Source organism: Sceloporus undulatus, chromosome 4, assembly GCF_019175285.1.
Source record: "Sceloporus undulatus isolate JIND9_A2432 ecotype Alabama chromosome 4, SceUnd_v1.1, whole genome shotgun sequence".
NCBI lineage: Eukaryota > Metazoa > Chordata > Lepidosauria > Squamata > Phrynosomatidae > Sceloporus > Sceloporus undulatus.
The window spans coordinates 110,250,750-110,275,330 of record NC_056525.1 but is presented as its reverse complement, the minus strand read 5'-3'; the positions used below and the strand labels follow the sequence as shown (position 1 = coordinate 110,275,330).

At 39.4% G+C, this 24,581-nt stretch overlaps 3 protein-coding genes across 4 annotated transcripts in view; 2 read left to right on the top strand and 1 right to left on the bottom strand.

The window, feature by feature from the left end:
* Positions 1-332: 332 nt before the first annotated feature.
* Positions 333-5,039, top strand: LOC121929010 (metal-response element-binding transcription factor 2-like; the record flags this gene model as incomplete). Its single annotated transcript, XM_042464335.1, has 3 exons — positions 333-355; positions 452-574; positions 2,377-5,039. Coding segments are annotated over 3 exons (501 nt in total), but the record flags the coding sequence as incomplete, so codon positions are not given.
* Positions 5,040-9,564: 4,525 nt separating this feature from the next.
* TMED5 (transmembrane p24 trafficking protein 5) lies at positions 9,565-16,230 on the bottom strand. The gene is made up of 4 exons (XM_042462715.1): positions 15,907-16,230; positions 11,294-11,391; positions 10,780-10,957; positions 9,565-10,112 (listed from the first exon to the last, which is right to left on the bottom strand). Exons 1-4 carry the CDS (start codon positions 16,069-16,071, stop codon positions 9,894-9,896), a joined length of 660 nt encoding a protein of 219 aa, XP_042318649.1. The 5' UTR covers positions 16,072-16,230; the 3' UTR covers positions 9,565-9,893.
* A 263-nt stretch (positions 16,231-16,493) lies between these two features.
* Positions 16,494-24,581, top strand: part of CCDC18 (coiled-coil domain containing 18) — a 46,474-nt gene continuing 38,386 nt past the window's right edge. The window contains exons 1-8 of one of the 2 annotated variants that reach the window (XM_042462884.1): positions 16,494-16,673; positions 18,486-18,645; positions 18,781-18,937; positions 19,059-19,223; positions 19,940-20,049; positions 21,119-21,247; positions 22,751-22,847; positions 24,201-24,322. In XM_042462884.1, the coding sequence (XP_042318818.1) occupies positions 18,533-18,645; positions 18,781-18,937; positions 19,059-19,223; positions 19,940-20,049; positions 21,119-21,247; positions 22,751-22,847; positions 24,201-24,322 (893 nt within the window). In that variant the 5' untranslated portion in view covers positions 16,494-16,673; positions 18,486-18,532. Of the gene's footprint in view, positions 16,674-18,485; positions 18,646-18,780; positions 18,938-19,058; positions 19,224-19,939; positions 20,053-21,118; positions 21,248-22,750; positions 22,848-24,200; positions 24,323-24,581 lie in introns of those variants that run through there. The other variant, XM_042462885.1, reaches the window with a different exon arrangement.

The window sequence follows — 24,581 nt, the reverse complement described above, 5'->3', positions numbered from 1 at the left end:
TTAATCTCTGTCCAGCATTCAGCTGCCCGCATTATCACTTCCACCCAAGTCTCCTCAACTCAACTCCCGCTTCAACCCTCAGGATTCTAAAAACCCAACTTCATCTCTCAACATTCTAACCCCATTCCTAAGACAGCTCCTGATTGGCTTAGGGCCACTGGCTTCTGATTGGCTGGATTGTAGTCGGCTCGTCACACTATATTAATAATAATAATAATAATAATAATAATAATAATTAATTGACAAGTTGAGCCTGAAAAAATTATGTTCTTTTTTGTTTTGTTTGTTCTTTTTAGGAAAAGGAACCTGTTGTAGTGCAAGAATCCCCTCCTTTGGATTTACCTAGCACTACTGGGTAAGTAGGGGAAATGTGCTATAAACATTTTTATTACTAGTTGGGTAATGTTAGCTTAGATCAGATTTTAATATTTGGATTACTTTGATCACATGGCAACGTGAACTGGCTCAGAAGATCTGATGGAACTGCACACTCATCCAATACCTCAGATGTGGAATCCACAGGTGCTGCCAGTACAAAGGAAACTACCTCAAACAATACTGCCAAACATTACAGGTACACTACAGTTTTCATGTCTTCCACACCTATATATATATATATATATATATATTGCAGAGGTTTGAGTCCCAGTTACTAAACTCTACTAGTTAGTGATCTGTCCATGACAGTGGGAACACAGAGAATTCCTCCACACCCAGATAGCTATCATCCCAGCCAGCACAGAAAAACAGGTCCAGTGTGTCATCTGCATTTTGGGTGGTCCCAGATATTTGGGATAGGTCCATGATCAGCTTGGAAGACATGAGGTCCTGAGCTGTTCAAACAGAGCAGTCTCCACATGGATGTTGAAGATCCCCAGTACAAGAAGCACCACCAACTCAGTCAGCTCAGGAAGGGAGATTGTTGTGCAGCAGGATGGGTGGTACGCCAACAGAATCCCTATTCTGTCCCAGCCCCCCAACTTTTTAAACACTCAAACCTAGTAGATTATGGAATGGGGCACTTGGTGAGGGAGATGGAATCATGATAGACCACTGCAACTCCACCTCCTCACCCACCTACCCCCAGACCTCACCTGTTGCTGCATTGAGAACACTGGTGGGCAAGCTGGGAGATGTTGAACCCCCTATCCCCCCCCCCACTTCATCCAGCTAGGTCTCTGATGTGCAAGTCAGGTCGGCATGCTAATCCAGGATCAAATCCTGAATCATAGGTGTTTTTCCACTCATTGATCTGGCATTAAGCAGCATTTTCAGCCCAGAGGATCTGTTGCCAAGGGTACTTGAAGTAGGTGACAGTTTGGGGGCAACCAACACCATGAGATTCTTCCTTCTCGCATGCTGATCATAATTTCCCAATCCATATCTCCCTCTACCCATTACTGTTGGAATGGCTACTGTATTTCCCCTCCCATGCTCTCCAAATCGCACCACTCTTCCTTTTGCCAGCAGGGCAGAACTGTCCAAAAAGACCTAGGAGAGAGAACAACACCAAGTAGTTTGCTCACATTATTTCCAGCATTTTGTCACTAGCGTATCATCAAAATAAATTTATATGCAGGACAATGCAAATAAGAGCAAATAGAAAGGGGGAATTACTATACGTGGGGGTTACTTTTGTGGTAGCAGATAATTTCCCCCTTCTCTTAAGGTTAGATGATCAATCCTTTCTGATGAAGGTTTTGGTAGGCAATATGTGAGCTATGTTGCAAAGTGTTGGGGATCTTGGCAGCATACAGGCAAAAGAAATGATGAGAATTTCTCTAGTTATTGTATTAAGTAATGGTTTAGGTAAGTGATGGCGAACCTATGGCACGCATGCCAGAGGTGGCACTCGGAGCCCTCTCTGTGGGCACATGTGCCGTCACCCCAGCACAGAGTTTGACAGAGTTTGTTATTGAAAGCCAGAGAGACACGGCACTTTGCAATAAATAAGTGAGTCTTGGGTTGCAGTTTGGGCACTCGGCCTCTAAAAGGTTCACCATCACTGGTTTAGGGGCATGATCCACACTAAAGATCTCATACATATATATTTCATATGTATGTACAAACAGTATGTGATCAGTTACTTTAACAGAAGTTTTTCTGTTCCCAAAATATTTAACAAATTGGAGAGCAAATGTTGGTTACAGTTTATTTACAGTTTGTTAAATGTATTTTGCTTAATATGTAGCTCAATCGTCCCCTGCTATGCTTCATTAATCCTGTGGCTCTACGCTACCACACTGCTTCCTGTTACAGCTGCAACAGCACCTGCAGATTCTGTTGCAGCATAATATCCTGATTTGATGTGCAGCTTTGGAGCCATACTACTAAATTATATTTTAAGTTTAAATTAGTGTTTCATATGTTCTGTAGTTTGCCTGACTCCAGAAAAAGGACACGTACAGGAAGAACGTGGCCAGCTGCAATACCACATTTAAGGAGAAGAGGACGCCTTCCAAGAAAAGCACTCCAGATTCAGAATGCAGAAATAGTAAAAGATGATGAAAGCAAAGATGATTATCAATATGATGAACTCAATACAGAGATTCTGAATAATTTGGCTGATCAAGAGTTACAACTTAATCATCTCAAGAACTCTATTACCAGTTACTTTGGTGCAGCAGGTAGGATAGCTTGTGGTGAAAAATACCGCGTTTTAGCACGTCGGGTGACACTTGACGGAAAAGTGCAGTATCTTGTGGAGTGGGAAGGTGCAACTGCTTCCTGACTCTTGTACTGCCCAGATCTATTTATAGGCATAGTTCATAAATCAGGAGTGCAGAAGGAAGCTTTTTAAAAATATTTTTAAAAATGGAAACCAAGTTAGCCTTAACTCTCTTGCTTCTTAACATTATAGACATTGTGATAAAGGATCTACCTGTTTAAAATAAAGCTGGATTCCTTTATTTAAAAAAAACAACAACACCGTAGAATGACAACTTTGGTTGTTTTAGAATTGGGAATCTGGAATTTTGGTTGCTTTAAAATATGCACAAATTCAAAAGAGACTTGTTTAGGATACATTCCATGGAAACATTTTTGTTGTTGGTAGGGGCTCTTTTCTATAACTAGAACAAATTTTTAGTAAAATTCTTAAATCTTTTCTTACTGAAATGTTTGCAAAAGTGTATTTCTACTCTGACAACCCTAGATTTTCATAAGGTGCAGTGTATATAATTCCTACTGAGGACTGTAAAATATTGAAATCTTCTTTCAAGCAAAGTGTAAAATATATATATGGAGCTTGTAAATTGCTCTGTGACTAGACTTTGTTGTCTTTTTAATATATTCTTTGCATGTGTGTATATTTGTGTGATTGTGACCTATGCAATATAAATTATGGGATTGGGCAGCTTCTGACTTTGTATCCCATAATTATTTTTATCAGGAATAGTTGCAGTATTTACACAGCAGCATTTCTTCTCAGGCTTTATTGAGTGCTGTTGCTTACCATGTACTACAGAATATGTGTCAAATGAATGCTGTGTGTTCCAGCGAGTGCAGTCAATGTCATATGCCTTTAGAAAATAACTTATTCTGCTCAAATGGTCCAGCAATTAAGAGATTTAGAGTGCCTCTCAGGTTCACATGCTCCCTCCTCTTCTCCACTTTGCAGATGTCCTTCTCCTTTCAGCATTAAGTGTGTTGAAGTGCTACATGTTCATTGAAGTTCATGGCTACCTCTTGGTGAGCTTTGGAAAAGAGAGGGGCAATTTGGAGGGAGTATATGCTCCTGTTTTCTTAGCCATGAATAAGATATCTAGAAATATTGCATCTATACTGGGCCAGGTTGCTTGAGGGTTGCAATCCTATACCTGTGTACCTGGGAGCAAATCCTTTTGAAGGAACCTATCTTCTAATTAGACGTCTGTAGGATTGTGCTTTAGTTCTTGACTTCAGCATCCTTATTTTGCGCAATATTGCAGCCTCAGTTGAAGATGGAGAAAAGTTAGCTGTTTGAAACACAAATCAGGAATTTTTAATTTGAACATGAATTTTGCTTAGGGAAAAAGTATAAGGATTGGCGACACACTGATTGTAAATTTTGTCTCCCAGTTTTAAAAAAAATGTCAGCAGGAATCGTGTAAGTTTCCTTTTTTGTACGTAATGGTTTTTAGTCATGTTTCATAAACATAGTTGGAATAAAGTGTTTAATTGCACAGGGTCAACAAACAGTATGTTGCCACTTGAAGTAACAGTACTGCTTTTATTACAATATTACCTCCTCTGTTCTTACAAATATGAATCCAGTTTTTAGTAACTTTATTTTACTTGTAAAATAATTTTTTTTGCAAGGGTTAGATGTACTTTCGTTAGCTGTTGGAGGTGGGTGGGGTTCATACTTTTTTTTGCCAAAGAATCAACATAGCTATTTCAATTTGGATAGTTTGCATTTTACTGCCTAATATTTTGTTGTCACACATAATTTCATAGCTTTTAAAAATGACTTGCATGGTTAGACCATAATTATTTGATGATTTTTTTAAAAGTCTGTTACAATTGTCAAGATAAAAGAATCTCAGCATTATATATAGCCAAAGGAAGGACAGACAAAATTGGTTGCCCTGTGCTTGTGCTTGGCTGACAAGCTTTATAAAAGTAATTATTAAAAGATATTTGATTGCCTTCATTAAAAAAACATGGGTGTTTTCCCCTCTCATGCAGTCTCAACTATTACATTAAAGATGCCTTGCCTATAGCTGCAATATTTTGATAAGACACAGGTTACTTTGTGAATGTTGGTCTCTTGAAATAATGCAAAATGTAGATGTCTGTAATGTTACAACCAGTTTTTTTAAAAGTAATTTTCCTTTTCTACAATTTTAAATTGACATTGAACACCAGCAGTATTTGCAGTAGGGCTTCCATACAAAGATAGCGATCGAAATCTAGATGGGAAAGGAACATAACAAATTATCAACAAATTTAATTGTGAATGTGTGTGAGTTTTCATTTTGTCATGGTGGCTGATATGTTTGTATTTCTGAAACTGTTTTCTAGAATTCAAAATCAACATTAAATGTGTGTATTTTTAAGAAAACCTGTTCTATTTTCATTTTTACTCAGTGATGGCAATAACAGCCTTATTTTACCATGTTTATTTCTAAGGTAAATGTGATGGAACATGAAAATCAAATAGAGCATAACTGAGGGTTTTTAAAGCACTGAATTGAAGACTAACTAAAACCTGTTTACATAATAGGAAGTTTATCTGACCCAAATTTCTAATTAACTAAAATTGAATTTTTCTGTCAAGGAAATAGTAAAGTAGTAGCTGAATCCTAGGGCTGTTCAGGAAGGTTTTGTGACAGTGCAGTGGGGTTTTCTTCTGAATAAAACAAATGAGCTTTGTTCTTCATGATAATTGGAGCATACTCTTGTTTAAGTGCTAGCCTGTGATTTTCAGCTTTTGAACCCTGTAGTACATATAGCACTTCCAGTGTGATTACAAACTGGTTATATATCTGAGTAAACAAAACATTATAAAGCCCTAAATATACTTAAGATGCAAGCACCATCCAGCTTTATATATTCAGTAGCCTCACTTGGTTTGTACAACTTGGAGTTTCAAACCGATAGCTATGCCCACCTATGTTTGATAATTTTTTCTGTGATATGTGACAGGTTAGGGATCTACTGTACTAAGACACACTTTCTCTATAAAAATTCCTAATTACTGATTTCTCTAGTACATTCTGAACATCATTTATTAATAAATTTAAAAAAACATTAATAGTTTTGACTACCCAGATTGTATAGCTGTGCATAAATCCCTGTATTAAAAAATATTCTCATGTTTCCAGATCCTTACAGCGTAATGTGTAATGAAGAAATATGTGCTAATATGAGCAGGCTGCTTGCTTCAGTATTCTAGCCAGTGGGACAGTGGCAATGCTTATCCAGGCTCTAAAAGTAAATGATAGTTTTCACTGTGCTATGTCACAAGACACACACTTAGTAACACATAGTACAAGACTTAATATTTTATTATTTTTCTCCATTTCACAGATACAAATTTAATCATTTACTATTTAGTTCCACTGACAAAAACCAGTTTCTTCATTTTCACTTGCAAACGTTATACAAGCTTTGTCACTTGTTAAATTATACAATGCACCTGAGGCTGAAAATCAGGAAATATTTGAGAAGTCCACTAAACTACCTTTATATGGCTTTTTATTGGAAATCAAAATTGTATCATGCTGAAATCAATAAACAATAGCCTAACATAGAGGTAGAAGGATTACCAGTAGTCACAGTTTTCTGGTATGGATGTTTATTAACAGTGCTACAGCCCATAGGCCATTCACATTCTAAATTTTGGTATCCACTTTGAAGTAACCTATTAATTTCACTTGTTGGTCTCCTTTATAACAGGAAGTCAATCTTTTGTTCATTGTGTGCATTTTTGCCACCTGAATTGTAAAAAGTGTTAAATTTCCTTTTTTGTATTCTCATTCAGTACGAGGCTGCATATAGTTCGCAGGGATCTTGACCGGGACTCCTACTACTATAACCTTGAAACAGACTTATGGATCAGTGTTTGGCTCATTTAAATCAGTGTATTTCTGCCAGTTGATGTGAAAATATCTACAGGATTTGGGTCAGCCAGTGTAGCTTCAGTGAAATAGCAGTTAATCTGCTACTCATAAATATACTATATATACTTGTGTATAAGTCAAGCAATTTTAGTAAAAAAATTGACCCAAAAAACCTGGGCCGACTAATGTGCTTTTAACTCTTTATCAAAAAGGCCTTGGTGAAAAGTGAGAGATTAATCTCTTCTCGGAGCACCTAAAAGAAGGATCAACCCATCTATCTCATCCATCCAGCCTTTAGGGTGAGCACAAATACCTGGCAAAATTTGTAAAGATCTTTAGTATCATTTTCCTTTGTTACATGCTGTGAAGTTTTACCCTCAACTTATCCACAGGTCATATCAAAATCCATAATTTTGGGCCCAAAGCCTTCCCTCAATTTATACACGAGGTCAACTTATAGTTGAGTATATACTGTACTTGTACGTTGGTATGTATTTGAATGCTTGTGAAACAGGAAGCCAGTGCTTCCATCAATCCATAACACTGCTTGTGGCATTCTAACATTTTTGATTCTTGATTAGTTCATGGCTGTCTTGACAATTTTTAAAAACGGTTCATATTTGCCTAACTTGCATGTTGACTCACTGTAAACATACATAAGGTTTTTGTAGTGTATAATATTATAGAATATTCAGCCCACCTTCATGAGGGGCTGTAAGTTTTAGCACCTCCTATTAAAAATGTTAACAAGTTCTTCGGATTGTTTTTATGAGAGAAGACTGGCATGGAATAATGCTAGCACTAAACAGAGGCCTGTTACAGACTGCCAAAATAAAGCTGCTTGGGGTCTCTTTGGAGGTATGCTATTTAAATGACGCATGGGTCCTAAAAGTCGGGAAGTCGCGCCAAAGCCACACTCCATTCCTAAGCACTGGAGTGCAGGTTTGGTGCAGCTTCCGGATTCTTAGGATGCATGCATCATTTAAACAGCATACCTCCAAAGAGACCCAAAGCCCTTTATTTTGGCAGTCCTTGTAACAGGCCTCTTTAAGACAGAGTAGGTAAAATACAGGCTCCAATGTTTCTGCATTTTTTCCATTTAAAGGTCCATCTTGCACCTTCTAGGGGCTGCTGAGGTCTATTTTACCAGGTTTTTAGCCCCTCTCCTAAAAGCCAGAAGTGAATTCTGATCATGTGCTTGTTAGGGAAAAAAAGGCCTCATAATTTTTAAAAAAAATATTACAGGAAGAGCATAGGAATCTGCTGTTTCAATTTGTTCAAGGTGTCACAAGATTCTGTTTACATAATGCACAAGTTGACTGGTACGCAGTCATGGAATTTATACCCAGCATGGAAACAACAGAGTGGATGTGTACTATTTCTTCTCAAAGGGAACATTTTGGGGGGCAATATTTCATTTTACTCAAAGTCAGAAAGGTAAGGCTGCACATCTTAGCACCGTTCTTAGAGTGCAACTGTCATGCAACACAATAGGATCTTCTGAATAAGTGCTCTTTGGATCACACTGTTTACCTGTATGATATTTAAGGCAGTGTTCACAAACATTTATGGTTTACAAGCAAGACACCTTGTTTTAGATCAAGATTCTCTTCTATGCTAAGGAAAGCAGTAAGAAATTAATACTGCAAACTGTGTTTGTTAAAAAGTACGGTAAGTTCATCTGAAATTATTTGTTGCCAAGATCGAACATAATCATTATTTTACAAGGAAATTTATATTGGAAATGGGACCAAATGCTGCTTGACCCTCTTCCTCATCACCAGCCCTGTAACTATTCAGTTCTTACCTTGCTCGGACAACTATAATCCCTGCAGAGCAATATAAGTAGGCAGTGGAACACTATATAACAGTAAAGATAGTTTGAAGACAGATATATATATATAGCTTCTCCATGTTCTGCTACTTGGTATGGCAAAATAAATGGAAGATTCAAGGAGTCCCAAAAGCTAACAAACTAAATGGCTAGTAAGTAAGGTCTACAAATAATTGTCCATGTGATCTCAACATCAGATTGCTAGTATGCTTTCTGTCCTTCAGTGTAATTCTGTGGTATGCTTTGGCCAGAAATTGAATTCCTGCCTTCTGCTTATTGTGAGGAAGCAACAAGAGCAAAGTTCTGAGTGGACTGGTTTCCCACCCTCCTTGGGGTCGCAGATGAGGTGGAATCCTTCCAGCCACAGGAAGCATTTCCAATTGTCCACAAATACAGCCAAAATAAAGGGTTCTGTACTATCTGCAGTTTTAGGCATCCACAAAGATGTCGATACGTATCCCTGCAGATAAGGTTTTTTTTAACTGTATATAAATGAAAATGGTGCCTCTTCAATGTACAATTTTTACTACATGACTTGAGGCTGTTACTGGATAATAGTAATACTGTACTGAAGCAGCAATTATGCTTTATAGGACTTAGATTGGACTTCTTATACTTACTGAACACAAGTTCAGCATGATGTTGAGGGATGTCATTCACAGTCTCAGAAAAAATAAGGTCTATGCCTAAATCCAGCTGTTAGTCCCAAGCGCAGGAGATTCACTTAACTGCTTAATGGTAAGTGCTCTCTGTAAATCCCATTGTTTCAATAGGCCTACTCTAGTTATGACTAGCAACTGGATTTAGGCTGTACAGTTTAAAAGCAATATATTACAGGTGTTACGTAATTTGTTGGGCATTTTTCTTAATTACAGTCACCCCTCTGTTTTTGTGGGGATCCATTCTGGACCCCCCCCCTTCCCCACGAAAATGGGAAATCGCCAATATTCAAGCCCCATTGGCTTGAATGGCAGCACACACCCCATTTTGTCCCCCTCTGTTTGCCACTCGCAAATGAGCAAGGGATGCGGACTCCCAAGTCCACGAAAACAGAGGGGTGACTGTAGTACAAATCCCATGTCTTTACTTATAGCCAATCAAGCCAGTGGACTAAATAACAGCATAGCTTACCAACATCATAGTTTTTTTTCAGTTTCTCAAATCAAAAAGTTGAAATACTGAATAGACATCTTCTGTTCATAACTATGAACCAAATATTTTGTATTTTTAAAAATCTTATTTAGGCTGACAGTAGTTAAGACAACGTGTATATAGAAATATGGCAAATAGTAAAAATTTAAACATCCTCAAGTAATTTTTGCAAGATAAGATGGTCAAGGCAATTCAGACAAGTCTTCGTTTACATGTAATGGCTAAAATTTGTAATTTTTGGAGCAAAGAAAGGCACTCTGCTCACATTTGTCCATTCAAAACAAGTGAGGAAGTACCAGCCATCTCCTTTCCTTTAGCAGTGTATTGCATTTTCCCTTGTTCGTTGCTCTGACATTATGATGTTAAGTTCTAATTTTCCTTTTGTCTTCAAAAAGGCTCTTCAGCATGTACACCTGAACAGCTGACACTACAACCATTACTGCCAGGTTAACCATGGACCAGAAGTTTACCCTGTCAAAATTGCTTTCTTGTATGTTTCTGTCACGAGCTTCAAATGCTTTGAGCAAAGTCTGAATGTGGATGCTTTTGCTCAGCCTGGACTTCACACTGTTGACAGATTCCTATTAAAGAACAAAATAGTAGTTTTAAAATGGTATGCCACTGAAAGAGTATATATTCAACAAATATTAATTGCGAAATATTAATGACACTGACATTGTGACACCCTGCTACCAGCCACTGTGCCTAGCTTCCTAGTGAGATGTGCCTCCATTTTGCTTAGTCCCAAAGATAAGATTAATTTTCCTCCTCTGCTCTTCATATGCTGCAAATCACATCATTTGCTAATTTTAAAAATAGGCCTTTTGTGTAGTTCTAGAACTGTGCCAGTTCATAGGAAGTTGCCTTGTACCCAGTCAGGTCACTGGTTCATCTATCCCAGTACTGTCAACACTGCTTAGCAATAAATCTCCAAGATTTGAGGCAGGTGTATGCCAGCCTTGCCAGGAGGGACACCAGGTATCGACTCTGGAAACTTTAGCATGCAAAAATGTGCTCTAATACTAAATTACAATCCCATTACATTTGTGGTGAAACAATTCTCCAGGTATTCTTTTAGTATTCCAATTCTCTTTAGTATTCCTCACTAGCTGAACCAACCCCAACAATACCAAAATAGTACTGCATAGCTTGCAGGTGTGATCTTGGCTGGCAGACAAGGGCAAGTAAATGTAATGTATAAATAGCTACACATTCCAAAATTTGTTTAAAGACTGGTTATATACATACCAGAATATCTTCTAACTTCATATCCAAAAGATCAGTGCCAGTAATATAGTTCTTCCAGTCTTCTTGCTCTTCATCTCCCATGTTATCTAAGATCAACTCAAAGAAAATCACCTTCTCTGACAAGGTGCTGAATGTGTTGTCAAAGCAGAACATATAATCGCCATCTTCTGTTTCCACTCTGTGAACACAAGGTACATACAGACAAACTGTTTTCCAGTACCTTAATAATGTTAGATTTAAAACTATATGCTTTATATTGCATATTTAAAGATAGACTTTAGGTGATTTACTCCCTTCTGCTGCACCTCCCACTTCCCATTTCATTCCATTCAGGAGGGTCCCCCAGTCATGTGAGGGCTTTTCAATTGTGTAGGGAAAAAGACGATTGAAAAGTAAATTTACTTCTATTCACTAGTCTGCAAACACAAGCTCTTTGCCCCATTTAGCTTAAGTGTTTTTAAGTAATCTTATAAATTATTGTGTAATACCTGAATATGATTATTTCTTAACTTACGTGTGGACTCCATCAGATTTTCTCTGTTCAAAAACTAAGGTTTCATGATTTGGTGATACCAGCTGAAAATCAACATCTAAACCTGCTCCATCTAGAACCTGGGGAGACATAAACAGCAGATAGAGATTACACTTTTGCTCATACTATATTACAAACAGAGTCAAGTCACATAATTATTCCAATTACTAAATGTCCAGTTGTTGCAATTATCTAAGATTTGTATTTTATAGAAACTTAATTGCTTAAAAGCTGTAGTTGCTGATAATGTTTCATGGCATTATAACAATTTTAAAATTTAAATAAAGTTGTTATCTAGATGAAGCTAGATCTAAAGGAGATGCTAAAACAACAGAGCTTGGTGTACAAGCTTCACTACTGAAGAACAGTGGTTATAGTCAGTGGCAAGATATTACAGTTGGCCCTCCACATTCATGGGTTTGACATCTACGGTTTTGGTTATTCATGAATGTTAAACCCCAAACCCCTCCCACGCTGGAAAGGCTTAAGTGATGCTTCTTCCAGGCCTTTCTAGGGCAGAAGGAGAAGGAAGCACTCCATTCCCTGAGTCCCTCCCACCCTGGAAATGGCTGCTGCGTGGGGGGGTTATTTGCAGTTTTTCCACCCCTAACCCCTGCGAATGTGGAGGGCCGACTGTACAAGATAAAAGACTAGTGCACAAAAAACTTTATTCCTATTCATTGCAACTGTGGTCCCCATTCAACACAGTCCCTAGGTATTACTTTTTTCACTTTTCAATGGGGGGGGGGGAATTTTGGAAGATACAGTGCACCCGCATCCGCACCACCGCACCATGCACGAGCCCCATTACTTTCAATGGGGCTCAAGCATACACGGTTTTTTTACGCCGGGGGGGGGGGGCGGAATGGATCCCCCGTGTAAAAAAAAGGGCGCACTGTATGTCAAAGCTAAAGGATCAAAATAAAGTAAACAATCCTGTTGCATATAAGCTTGTTTTAGGCATTAGTTCCTAATATGTTTATACAGGATTGGGATGCAATTCATTTTTTCCCCTGTGCAGTGGCTCAAGTGGTTAAGACGCTGACTCTCTTGATTCCAAGATTGGCAGTTCGAGACCCGGATGCCACATGATGGGGTGAGACCCTTCATAGTCCCAGCTTCTGTGAACCTATCAGTTCAAAAACATGCAAATGCAAGTAGATAGGTACTACTTCTCAGTGAGAATGTAAAAGCGTTCGGTGCAGTCATGTTGGCCACATGACCACCAGAGTATCCCTCAAAACACACTGGCTCTTCGGCTTTGAAACAGATGAGCACTGCACCCTATAATCAGTTATGACTAGACATTCATGTCAAGGGACTACCTTTACCTTTTAAAAGAGCATGTGTTCAAAATAATACAGTTATACCTCTATGTACCATACAAAATAGATGTGTTCCTGGGCATTACTTATGATACAAAAAATTTGGTACCAGAGGCAGAAATGACATGGAAAGAATAAGAACCCTTCCTGAAAAGAGACCAGATAAGAGTCCTTTGGCTATCCCCAATAAAAAAGCATAGATCTGTAAGTCTAGCCACCAAATTGAAAATGGTAAGAAAAATTGAGGCTGGTGAAAGTAAATGTCATCCACTAACATTAGCTAGAGCAGAATCTTGCTGTTTCCCAGCTCAAGCTTTAATGAATTGTTTACAGCAGACATAATGCACATCAAAAGTATGTTACTCCAGCAATCCTTCACCATTTTATCAATATCAAGGCTGCCCAAAAATCTCAAGTTATATGGAGGACAAGGACAAAAAAGGGACCTGGGCAGCTGTAAAAAGACTTTGTAAAAAGAAGCTTCTTTGACCAAGGTTCTGTAAAGTGAGGAAGCCGCCCAAACTATAAACAGCAAGTGAAACATGCGCAAACAAGTTGGCATTTGCCTGTTGGTTCTCTGAAACAAGAACTGAAACAGTGCTCCCTTCCGCCATATCCTCACCTATACTTTCCTGTTCATCACTATTTCAACATCTTTGGCTTACGTGGCTTTATCTAATCCAAACAAACTCCAGAATTTATCTTTTAGTTAGATCGATCCAACCAAGCTCCTCAAACCAGTCTGACCCAGACTTCACTTGACATCTGGCTAGGCTGTTTGCTCCATAAAACAAACAGGAACTGTCACTATCATCCATGATAGAAGCATTACTTATGTGGCTTTAAGTCTAGCTCATCAGACCTGTCCCCCAAATGTTCTTAGCTTGCAGATGAAGATAAACCCACAGGACCATGACCTACACTGAGTCAAGCCATGCTGATCCATCTGGGCCTGTATTGTCAACTCAAGCTGAGAGCAGTTTCAGGCAGAATCCCTGCCTGGAGGTCCCTGGTGATCTAACATTCAGATATTAAGCAAGCCAGATGCTGCTTAGCTTCCAAAATCGAACAAGGTTGCCTGTATTAAGATGAAATTTTGGATCTTTACAGATTATCAATATGTTTGAATGCAGAACTCAAACATGACAAAGGAAAGATTGCATAATGGACAGTTGTGAAATACCTTTCTCTGCACTATCATTTGTTTGTTTACTGGATTTATATTTCACTTTATATTCTCCCAAAATGGGATTAATCAATCCAAAATTCTGAACATTTGTCTTAGGACGGCTCCAGGCGCACTGCTACCTGCCATACAAATGTGGCAGTCCTTGGCACACTAAATGGGCTTCCTAACATCACACACACACACACACACACACACACACACACACACATATACTGTATATATATATTCCAATTCATTCATTCATTCATTCATGGTGGCAGAAAACATCTTCTTGTGCCAGGATTGCTACCTTTATTTACTAAAGGGATCTTGTAGCACTCTTGAGACCAACTGAAAGAAAGAACTTTGCAGCATAAGCTTTTGTAGATGGAAGGGGTGTATCCACACTGCAGAAATAAAGCAGTTTAACACCACTTTAACTGCCATCTCTCTATTCTACAGTATCCTGGGATTTGTAGCCTGGTGAGCTCTCTGACAGACCAGGCTAAATACCTCACCAATCTACAAATCCCGGGATCCCCCAGGATGGAGCCATGACAGCTGAAATGGTGTCAAACTGCTTTATTCCTGCACTATGGAAGACCAGTGGGTCTACTTCATCAGATGCATTGTAGCTTGTGCTACAAACCTCTGTCTCATGCCTGATCTCAAAGGTGCTATAAAATCCCCTTGACTCCTAATCCAGACTAACATGACTGTCTTTGAATACGTCTTTTACAGATACAGAAAAACAACAACACAATGTTCTTCAATTGCAGATAGATTTACTTGGAAGCAAACCTCACTGAAAACTGTGGGGTTTATTTTCACATTGTTCTCCAATGTCCCAAAGATAGGTATGATGCAGATATAATATTTGCAAAGACGCATGCATACATGCCTCTAGGGAAGCCACATGCCAGAACAGAGGTGGGCAGACTTCAGGTTTGCAGGATTAACACCCGCAGCCAGGAGCAAGTCATGCTTTTCAAATTCAATCTGAACCCAGGCATCTGAGTACTGAAATTACACAAACCCACTCCTAGTCACTCTATCCCAACTCCTTCGCTTTAACAATGTAATGTAAGGTGGTCGAATACGTGAGTCATTTTGCGTTGCTCTGGTTAAACGCCTCCAGTGCGATTTGCCTGATGATGAATCCAGCTTCCAAAGCTTGCCACATGCATTTTGTCTGGCCCAATGAAGACATTGCTGTTTTCTGGATTTTGGATGTTACTGTAGTTTGCTAGTGAGTTGTCAGAGCCAGCATGGAGTAGTGCTTTGAGTGCTGGACTATGGCTCTGAAGACCATATGGCCATATAGCAAATCCAATAGCATCCAAACAATGATACCTTTATTGGGCCAACCAAAATGCACAATTACACGTTGCAAGCTTTCAAAGTCACACTGGCTTCTTCTTCATCAGGAGAAAGAGATTGAAGACGTGTTTCTGGTCTTAGTTCAGATGGCAGGGAGGGCTATCTGGCACCTCTCCCTTTTGGCCATGGGGTCTCTGGTAGATTTAATGTCTATCTGCAATTCAAAGAAGATGTTTCCCTGGAATCCAGCATGTCTCCTTCCTTTGTGAAACCACAGGCAGGGAGAGGAAACTGGACTTCTCAAGACGTCTTCATGTTTTGCATCAGGAAAACTTCAGGTGGTCTAGAGGCAAAGCATCCTAATCAGTGCCAATAACAGGAACAATGGCTTTACTTTTGTTGGAGGCAGAAGCCTCACCTCAACATTAGGAGGAGCTTCCTGAGAGTAAGGGCTGTTCGACAGTGGAAGACGCTCCTTCCTGGGAGTGTAGTGGAGTCTCCTTCCTTGGAGGTCTTTAAGCAGAGACTAGATGGCCATCTCTCAATGGGGATGCTTTGACTGAGAGTTCCTGCATGGCAGAAGGGCGTTGGGCTTGATGGCCTTTCTTGGGGTCTCCTCCAACTCTATGAGTCTATGTATGGCAAGGTCCCAGGGCACTGGCTCTCGCTTTAAAACGCAAAGCTGTGCTGGCCCTATAGCAAACCCTATAGGGACTGTGACACCCACAGACTGATACCTTTATGGGGCCAGCCAAGATGCCCAATTATCTGGCGCCACTCACCTGGTACTCGATCTCCAGCGAGGCCTCCCTCTGCATGGGCTGGAAGAAGCACTCCTTGCGGCCGGCGGGGAGCGTGAAGGTGAAGTCGCTGTCCGGGGAGAAGCCCCAAGTCCCGGGAACCAGCGCCAGGGAGAGCGAGAGGGAAGCCAGGAGGAGCGGGGTCATCCTCGCCCAGGGGCCTCAGAAGCCCAGAAAATGGCGGAGGAGGAGGAGAAGGCGAAGAGCAGCCCCTCGGGGCCCCTTCCTTCCTCGGGCCAGAGCTGGGTTATTCAAGGCTGGGCCCCCACAATGCACCGCGCGCGGGGGAAGCAGCCTGGCTGGCTGTGTCTTTGTCGTAACATGGCTGCCTGCCTTATAGCACAGGGTTTTCGCAAAGCATTGTGGGAAACGTAGTCCCCTGCGCGCCCTCCGTCAAGGGGAATGTGGCGGAGGAAACTACGACTCCCAAGTGGACAGCGGAGAGGAGGGCGGTTGGGCGCTCACTTCCGCATAGGGTTTTCGCAAAGCACTGTGGGAAACGTAGTCCCCCGCGCGTCCTCCCTGAAGGGGAATGTGGCGGAGGAAACTACGACTCCCAAGTGGCCAGCGGAGAGGAGGGCGGTTGGGCGTTCGCTTCTCTTTAACCGCCGCCTCCGCCGCCACTCAGCAACGGCGATTCCTAGCGGCCCGCGCAGTTCGAACGCTGCAAGGACGGGTCGCTTAGAGGCCAAGATTGGTGAAACCGAAGGGTCCGGGAGGAGGGGCATAGAGATGGCCCCTGAGGCAGGGTAAGAAGTGGCCCTGTGGGGCTGAGAGAGTGTGGCTGCCCAAGGGCCCCAGTGGGCTTCAGTGGCCCTGCTGTGGGACTCCAGCTCTCTTCTCCAGGGCCATAGGTCCCACAGTCAAAGCTCTACTTCCAGGGTTGATGATAATGATAGTAATAATACAGCCCCCCCCCCCCACTAAATTGGGTTTGTAAAATGGCGGTGGGTGGGCTTCAGGGAGGGAGGGAGGGGGCGTGGCGTGGCGTTGCTAAGCAACGGGAGCCGCCCGCGCCGCCCAAAGGCGGGTTCTCCATGCCCTCCTTTTCCCGGACGCGTCCTACATTCTTACTCTTTGACTTAGGCATTTAAGACACACACTGTACTCCATTATATGACTACATGAGCCCTAAACCCTTAACTTAGATATATAAGATATATTGGATTAGATTAGACCTTAGACCTTAGATATATAGGACATACAGTACTATACTATACTATATTAGACCTATGTCTTTAACTTAGCTATATGGTATGTTATATTATATTGGCCCTAAGTCTTCAACTTAAAGATACAGTATAAGACATATTATCTATTAGACATAGATCTTTAACTTAGGTCTTGCATACCTAAGTCTTTAGCTTAGATATATAAGATATTATACTGTCATATATTAGACATAACTCCTTAACTTAGCCACATAAGATATATTATATTAGACACAAGTCTTTAACTTGAAGATATCAGATGTGTTATATGACATTAGCCCTAAGTTTTTGACTTAGATATATAAGACTCCTTGCCAGTTTTGCTGCTCTGTGTCAACGGGGCTTCTGCCTCCTCTTGCCTCTCATAATACATATAGCATGCCATTTCTGCTTCACCTTTTTACGCTGTGACAGGTGGGGTGGGTGGGGGCAACGGTTTCAAAAACACTGTAATTTTAACTTGTCGTTTGCTGTATTTTATTGTTTGAATGTCAATACGCATTATATGTATTATGCCATTGTTGGGTTTGTTTCATTTTTATTTTATGTTTAATTGATTGTGTGTGCAGCGCTGCGTAAACTTACAGTGCGTTATAAATGAAGCTTAATAATAATAATAATAAAGAGGGGTCCCAATAGGAAGAATTTGGTTATTCTCTGAAGATGGCCTTCTCTGAAGATGCCGGCCACAGATGCTGGCGAAACGTCGGGAATAAACTCTTCTACATCCTGGCTGTGTGGCCCCCAAAACCCACAAAAAGCTATAAATTTGGTTATTTGTAAAATACGACACCAAGCTTGGTTTTTTAGGTCACGGTTTTCCAGCCCATAGGAGAGTATTCTGCGCTACGGCTTCCAGAACGCAGCTGGCATGGCTATTTGTATTTTAAATGGGGATCCCTTTTCCGAAGAGCAAAAAGCAGCATTGAAATCTGGAGCTGGCCCAGTAGAACCATTTTACATTGCAGCGGCATTGGTGTCAACATTTAAATGCGCAGCGGCCCTGTGCTAAATTCCTATACATCATACTTTACGAATTAGCCCAGTAAATGTGTGCCCAATGTCTTTTAATGTTGACCATGGTTATGCATTATGGACGCACTGGCAAAAAGCACAGTTCCTTAGTAAACCTAACATCTGTAACAACTGTTTGAAGTTTGTTTGAAAGAGTAGTTATAAATGAATCTAGTTCGTGTCGACTATTAATACCAGGGGGAAAAATAGCAAAGGGAACTGGAACTCATGTTCTTGAACTTCGTGGAGGTCGTAAAAATGGACGTTAAAACAATCACCGTTTTTAAACAGCTCTTATCTTCAATTGAATGTTGTTTTTTGTTATTGCTCCCTTAGTTACAATTTATTTGAGACAAATGTATAATATCAATGGAACCTAACATATGGATCATCATATGGATGATGAAGAGTATTTACTTGCAAACGTCGTTTCATTAAGGAAGCAACTAAGAAAGACGGAAAGGAATTTACAAAACCTGGGAGAAGAGCTTGATAGGTAAGTGGATATGCAAAGATAGAACTAATTGTGCTTATTTGGTAACATGTTTGCTGTAAATTGTATTGTTTGTGTCAAAATATTTCATATAATGGTTGCAAACGAAGGGAAAATGCTTATATATTTTTCTTCTAGTACAAATTTACATAATTCAGACATCAGCACTTATGATGGAGAGCTTGAGATGTTGACAATGGAAGACCTCACTGATCCTAGTGAATTAAATAATTGTTCAGCTCATAATACTGGGAATAAAGTCTCTTTTCGTGACATGGATTCTCCAAGGAACCAAGTAAGGAACTTTGATCTACACTTATTTGTTTCTCACACAGTGGACTTAAGAACTTATGGCATTATTGATCATTTAAAAAGTAAGAGAAACAACTTGCTTAATACTGTATATTGTCTTCTAGTGTTATTCACTCTCTTTTGACAAAAGCATGGAAGAAGAAAATGAACTACTAAGGGAAAAACTGGTTGTAGTCCGGGAAAAGAATGCGCTGTTGACTTCACAGAATCATGATTTAATGACTTTAGTTGAAACTGTAAACTTTGAACTGAACCAGACTAAAGCACGAGTAGGTATCTTAATAACATGCATATGTTTCAAGGCATACTGTTTTACTGATTTTAATACTACACTGTTTACCTCAACAAGTCTCTGTTTTGGAAAAGAATTGTAAAAATGTCTAGTTTTCTCTTGTTTGACATTTTTTCTTTCTTTCTGTCTCTCTCACACACACTCACCCCAAAGACATCTTGAACTATTATTATTATTATTATTATTATTATTATTATTATTACGCTTTATTTATATAGCGCTGTAAATTTACACAGCGCTGTACATACAATCTTTTTAATTGGACGGTTCCCTGCCCTCAGGCTTACAATCTAAAAAGACACGACACAAAAGGAGAAGGAAATGGTGGTGGGGATGGGGACCAAATCAGTGTCAGACATCGCAGCAAAAGTACAATTCTGGAACTGCGTAAATAATTATTATAATAATTTGATCACCTTATATGAAGTGAGAAGAAAACACAGAAGAAATATTCAGAACAGAATACATGCCATTGTGATCCGTTAAATGTAATTCAACAGTCTTAACTTTAATAATTGGCTCCAGTGTCAATTAAAAAAACAAATGCATCATAGCAAAGATTGCTTATTAGGAACTAAGAAGGGAAGTAGGAGTTCCTGATCAAACAACTATGTGTGAATCTGTATGGCCATTTTAATAGAAGACAATCAAAGCTTTAAAAATATACTCTTCCTATTTTATTCATTTCCCCAGGTGTCTTTCCTTGAATCTGGTTTGAGTACATGCTCAGTCAGCTTTCCAGCGTGGGAAGAACAGATGGCAAGTTTGGAAGCACAGGTTCAAGCCAAGGACAACATTCTGAAGTAGTGAACCCTTTGGCTTTTTAAGTTTCTTTTTGACTTCCATTATTGGGGGAAATCTCACTTTGATCTCACATGCACACACAGTTCTTACGCTTACCATGGCAAAGCAATAAGCCTGTTCCAAAGCAACTTTTATTTGAATATAATATCTCAATATGTCTGTGAAAATGCTGAACACTCTTGCTCACTTGTCTCATTCATTACCCTCCATAATGAGGATAGGACAGAAAGTGTGAAAGTTGAATCTGGCCAAATTGCTTTCCCTGTAGCAATAAGTGCTTATGCTATTGCAGATATGGTCAAATAATGCGAAAATAAAGTGAATGTAAAGGGAACAAAAACGACAGCTTTTTACTTTAGGAACTACCCAAAAGTAAAAAGCTGTTGTTTTTGTCCCCTTTATATTTGCTTTGTTTTCGCATTATTTCAGTTTTGCAGAAACTGCTAAGAAACAGGATTTAAAGTAAATTTAAAGGAGAAAAAAACCCACAAATGAGGGAGGTGTAATAAACCTCCCTCATTTGTGGGTTTTTTCTACTTTAAATTTACTTTAAATCCTGTTTCTTAGCAGGATTCCTCTAATGTGATAAGATCCTTAGAAATGTTTTAATCTTTCTATTATTTAATTGTTTTTTTTTATCACGTCAGGGTCCCTCTTGGGCTGGGAGAAAATAGAGAACTGCTTTAAATAAATAATAAATAATATGCCATTTGATCAAAGGAACCATTACACAAAATCTTTCATTTAATTATTCTTAACAACAACAAAAGTCCAGAAGCCTGATCAGATCAACACTATAGAGCATCACTTGTAGATTGTTATTGGCTGGTGCAAAGGAAGAGGCTGTACTTTCAAAGGGACAGGCTGTACATTAGTGCTATTCTGCCATTACTGTTGAAGAAAATCATTGCACATCTGTACTGTATGTTCTTTCAGGCTGACCATACTGTATAGTAAATGTATACTATACAAATGTATAGGAAAAACTGCTTTCTACTATTTAATGACCTTAATTAGGTATTTTTGCAATGAAACTGTATGTGATGTGTTTCTCTGATTTGGTTTTAGAGATACAGAAGATAAATTACAGCAAAGTCAGAAAATGGTAATGGAAAAAGAATGTTCTTTGAAGAAACTAAAAGAGCAATATATACAAATGAAACTGGATTTTATTGAACGAATCAAACAAGGAAAGAGGTGATTTTGATTTTGCTCTGAATGCTTGACAGTATATATCTGTTTTAAAGTGTATCATTTTTTTTAACAAAACCTGCCATTTTCTTTCAGAGGTTACCCAGATTTTTGAAAATCAAAATGAAAAGTGACTGGCATGATTGGTTCCATACCATAATAGATATATATTTAAATAATCAGATTATGTTGCTTTTAGAACAGATAAAAACTACATAAAGACATATTGAAAATCACAGCCATGATTTCTCTGATACATTGATAGGGCTAAAGCAGATGGCTGTGATTGCTCTGGAACTGTGGCAACCAGATGGGCCACTCCCAAAGCAGGCCTCGGCGGCAGTCCCAAACAAGCCACTGGCAGGAGTGGATTAAATCTTCTCCTTTTGCCAGGGCTTCAGGCCTTAGGGAGTCTCAGAGCAGCTTCTGGGTGCTTTGCAGGTTTTGGAGGGGGAATAGTAACTCCAGATACTTCAGATGTATAGGTATCTGATCTGTTTTCAAGGCAGTTAATGATTCAGTGTTTATGAATAATAATAATAATTATTATTATTATTATTTATATTTCCCGCCTCTTCCTGCGGATCAAGGTGGGATTACAACAATAAAAACAACATTGAATCATTAACTGCTTTGAAAAATAAATGAATAAAAAATTAAAATGCACTTGGTCTGTTGATTGTATGATGGTGTTTTAGTTAGTCAAACTTACTTTTCCGGCGTATAAGACGACTGGGAGTATAAGACGACCCCCAACTTTTCCAGTTAAAATATAGTGTTTGGGATATATTCACCGTATAAGACTACCCCTCTTCCAACGCACACCAAATAAAAATTTAAAAAACATCAGATTTGATTTCAATATGGTAATTTTAATTAGCAGGAAACCTTGTTGTATACAAAGCCTGCTTGGATTGGTCAGCTCTCCCTGCCTGCCCAGCCCTCCCTGTCTCCAGTACTATCAAAGCAGTAGCTGCTTTCATACGATCGTTGCATATGGTGGGGATGCGGCCGCGGCCATTTTTGAGCTCCCCCCATCATATGCGGCGAGCGCAGAGTCTCCATTCCAGCTCAGAAGTTTCAGCACCTGCCCTATAAGATGGCACCCGGCGTATAAGACGACCCCCGAGTTTTGAGAAGATTTTCCTGGGTTAAAAAGTAGTCTTATACGCCAGAAAACTGTATTTGTAATCTAAGCACTAGATGAGAGAATGCTGTTGTGGTTCACACCCTATTCATAATACCTCTGCTATACAGGAAATTCTCACTCCAGGCTAATTTTCACCTTTAATAATCCCATGGAATAGTATGTACATTCAGATGTTTGCATTTGTAAATGTCATTACAATTTTTTTTATTGATATATGACTGAAAGAACTGGAATGCTAAAAACCAACCTCTGTTATCATTTGTTCAATTCCAATTTATTTAGCACATTGCTTTGTGTGAATAATGACATGGTTACCTTACTTGGCTCATTTAAAATTGAGTTACTTCTTTCACTTAAAGAACTGAACAGCAAAGAAATGAAGCTCTGTATAATGCTGAGGAGCTCACAAGAACTTTTAAAAAATACAAAGAGAAAATAACTGATAAGCTGGAAAAGGTAAGTTATGGCTTCAGAAAGTTTATCATTGTAACAGAATGTTATATAACTGGATCTGTGGAGTCATGTATTGCTGCTGAAAGTGAGAGTACTAGCAGGAATATTCTTCTAGTACAGTGTGGGCAAAATGCAGCTCTCTAGATTTTCTTGGAGTTCAGCTCCTGCCATACAGCACAGATGGCTATGCTGTCTGGGACTGAAGACAGTTTATTATTATTATATTTATTTGTATCCTGCTCTTTTCCCAGGACTGGGACTCAGTTGCAATCCAACAATACCTGGCAGTACTGAGTGGAGACTTTGCCCACTTTGTACCAAGGGGGAACATAAACTGCTTATGTTAACAGCCACGTGGCTGTTAACATAGCATGAACTGTATTGCAGATAGCAATACTGGCAAAATGTATCCCTTCAGTCGTACCAGAATGAAAGAGTGCACATCTGTACAGTACGTGCTTATTTGAATCTGTTACATACAGGAATTACACAGCTAGTTAACTGGGATTAAATGTTTTAAAACTGTATGTTAACATGGCTAAGAAGAAAAACCTTCTCAGTGGTCATCCCAAGCTCTGGAACTCCCACCCAAAAGAAGTTAGATTGTCACCCTCCATGCTGTTTCTGTAAACAGCTGAAAACCTTTTTTATTTCAGCAGGCCTTTCAGGACTGCTTGTTTTGGTGGAACAGGCTTCAAATCCAAATTGTGAATTTGTAATTTTATGTAAAAAAAACCTATTGTACACCACCTTGAGGCCTAAAAAGTTATCCCACAAAAAAGAGTAAAAGAGGCCAAATGCTTTCTAACACTGAATGGTTTCCCGGAGCTTGCAAGGTCCCCTTACTTCCTCAACAGCTTTGTTGCTAGTACTTAAGCTTCAGGAATACAGTGAGGTTTAAGAGCTATTAAAAAAAGCTCAGATGTATTCCTCAGACATATACCTGAGCCCTTTTTGATAGCCTACAGTTTGTGCTAATGCAGGTATGCTGCTTATCTTCTATTTGGATGTAGTCAGTCCTGGAGGGTACTGTGAAGAGGTGAACTTACTGGTTTATTTATCTTGGTGTAGGCATGTGCATGCATTCACATGCATGCGCGCACACACAGGTCTCTAGAATTTTGTACACCAATATGCCAGTTCTAGTTCTAGGAATGGACAAGTAAAGGGACAAGTATTGGAACATTGGGGACTAAACACTTACACCCCTCCCATAAGAGTGGAGATCCCCCCCACTCCCACCGCCGCCCCATGCAAGAACATGGTAATGGCTTGCTCAAAGCAGGATTAACCTTAACTTATTTGTCTAATTAACACCAGATGAGTTATTGTTGTAAATTTTCTTTTAAAATTTAGGTTCAAATGGAAGAACAATTTTTAGAAAGAAATTTAATGAACTGTGTGAAAGAAAAGGAAAAACTACAAGCAAAATGTGATAGCTATAGAAGTGAGGTTGAAAATCTGAAGGAACAAATGAGGTATTTGCACATGTACATTTCCTAGTGGAAAACATTACTATTCAATCATTTTACAAGTTGTTCTAAAACAGTATAATTATAACAGTATAACCCTCTGACATTAGGTTAGTGGTTAATGAACATGACTGTATAGCTAGTTCAATTTATGTTAGAGCTGACCCAGCAGCTAAACGGTAATGTGATTGATTTGAGGGATAAAAGATTTCCTTGCCTCATCACAAATGGTGGGAGGGAATCTATTTTGCTGCAGGATGGCATA

Coding starts and splice junctions, on each gene's coding strand:
- TMED5 (XM_042462715.1), bottom strand. CDS start 16,071: ATGACCCCGCTCCTCCTGGCTTCCCTCTCGCTCTCCCTGGCGCTGGTT. Junction 11,392..15,906: donor CGCTGGAGATCGAGTACCAG/GTGAGTGGCGCC, acceptor ATGTCTCCCCAG/GTTCTAGATGGAGCAGGTTT. Junction 10,113..10,779: donor TGAAGTTAGAAGATATTCTG/GTATGTATATAA, acceptor GTTCTTTAATAG/GAATCTGTCAACAGTGTGAA.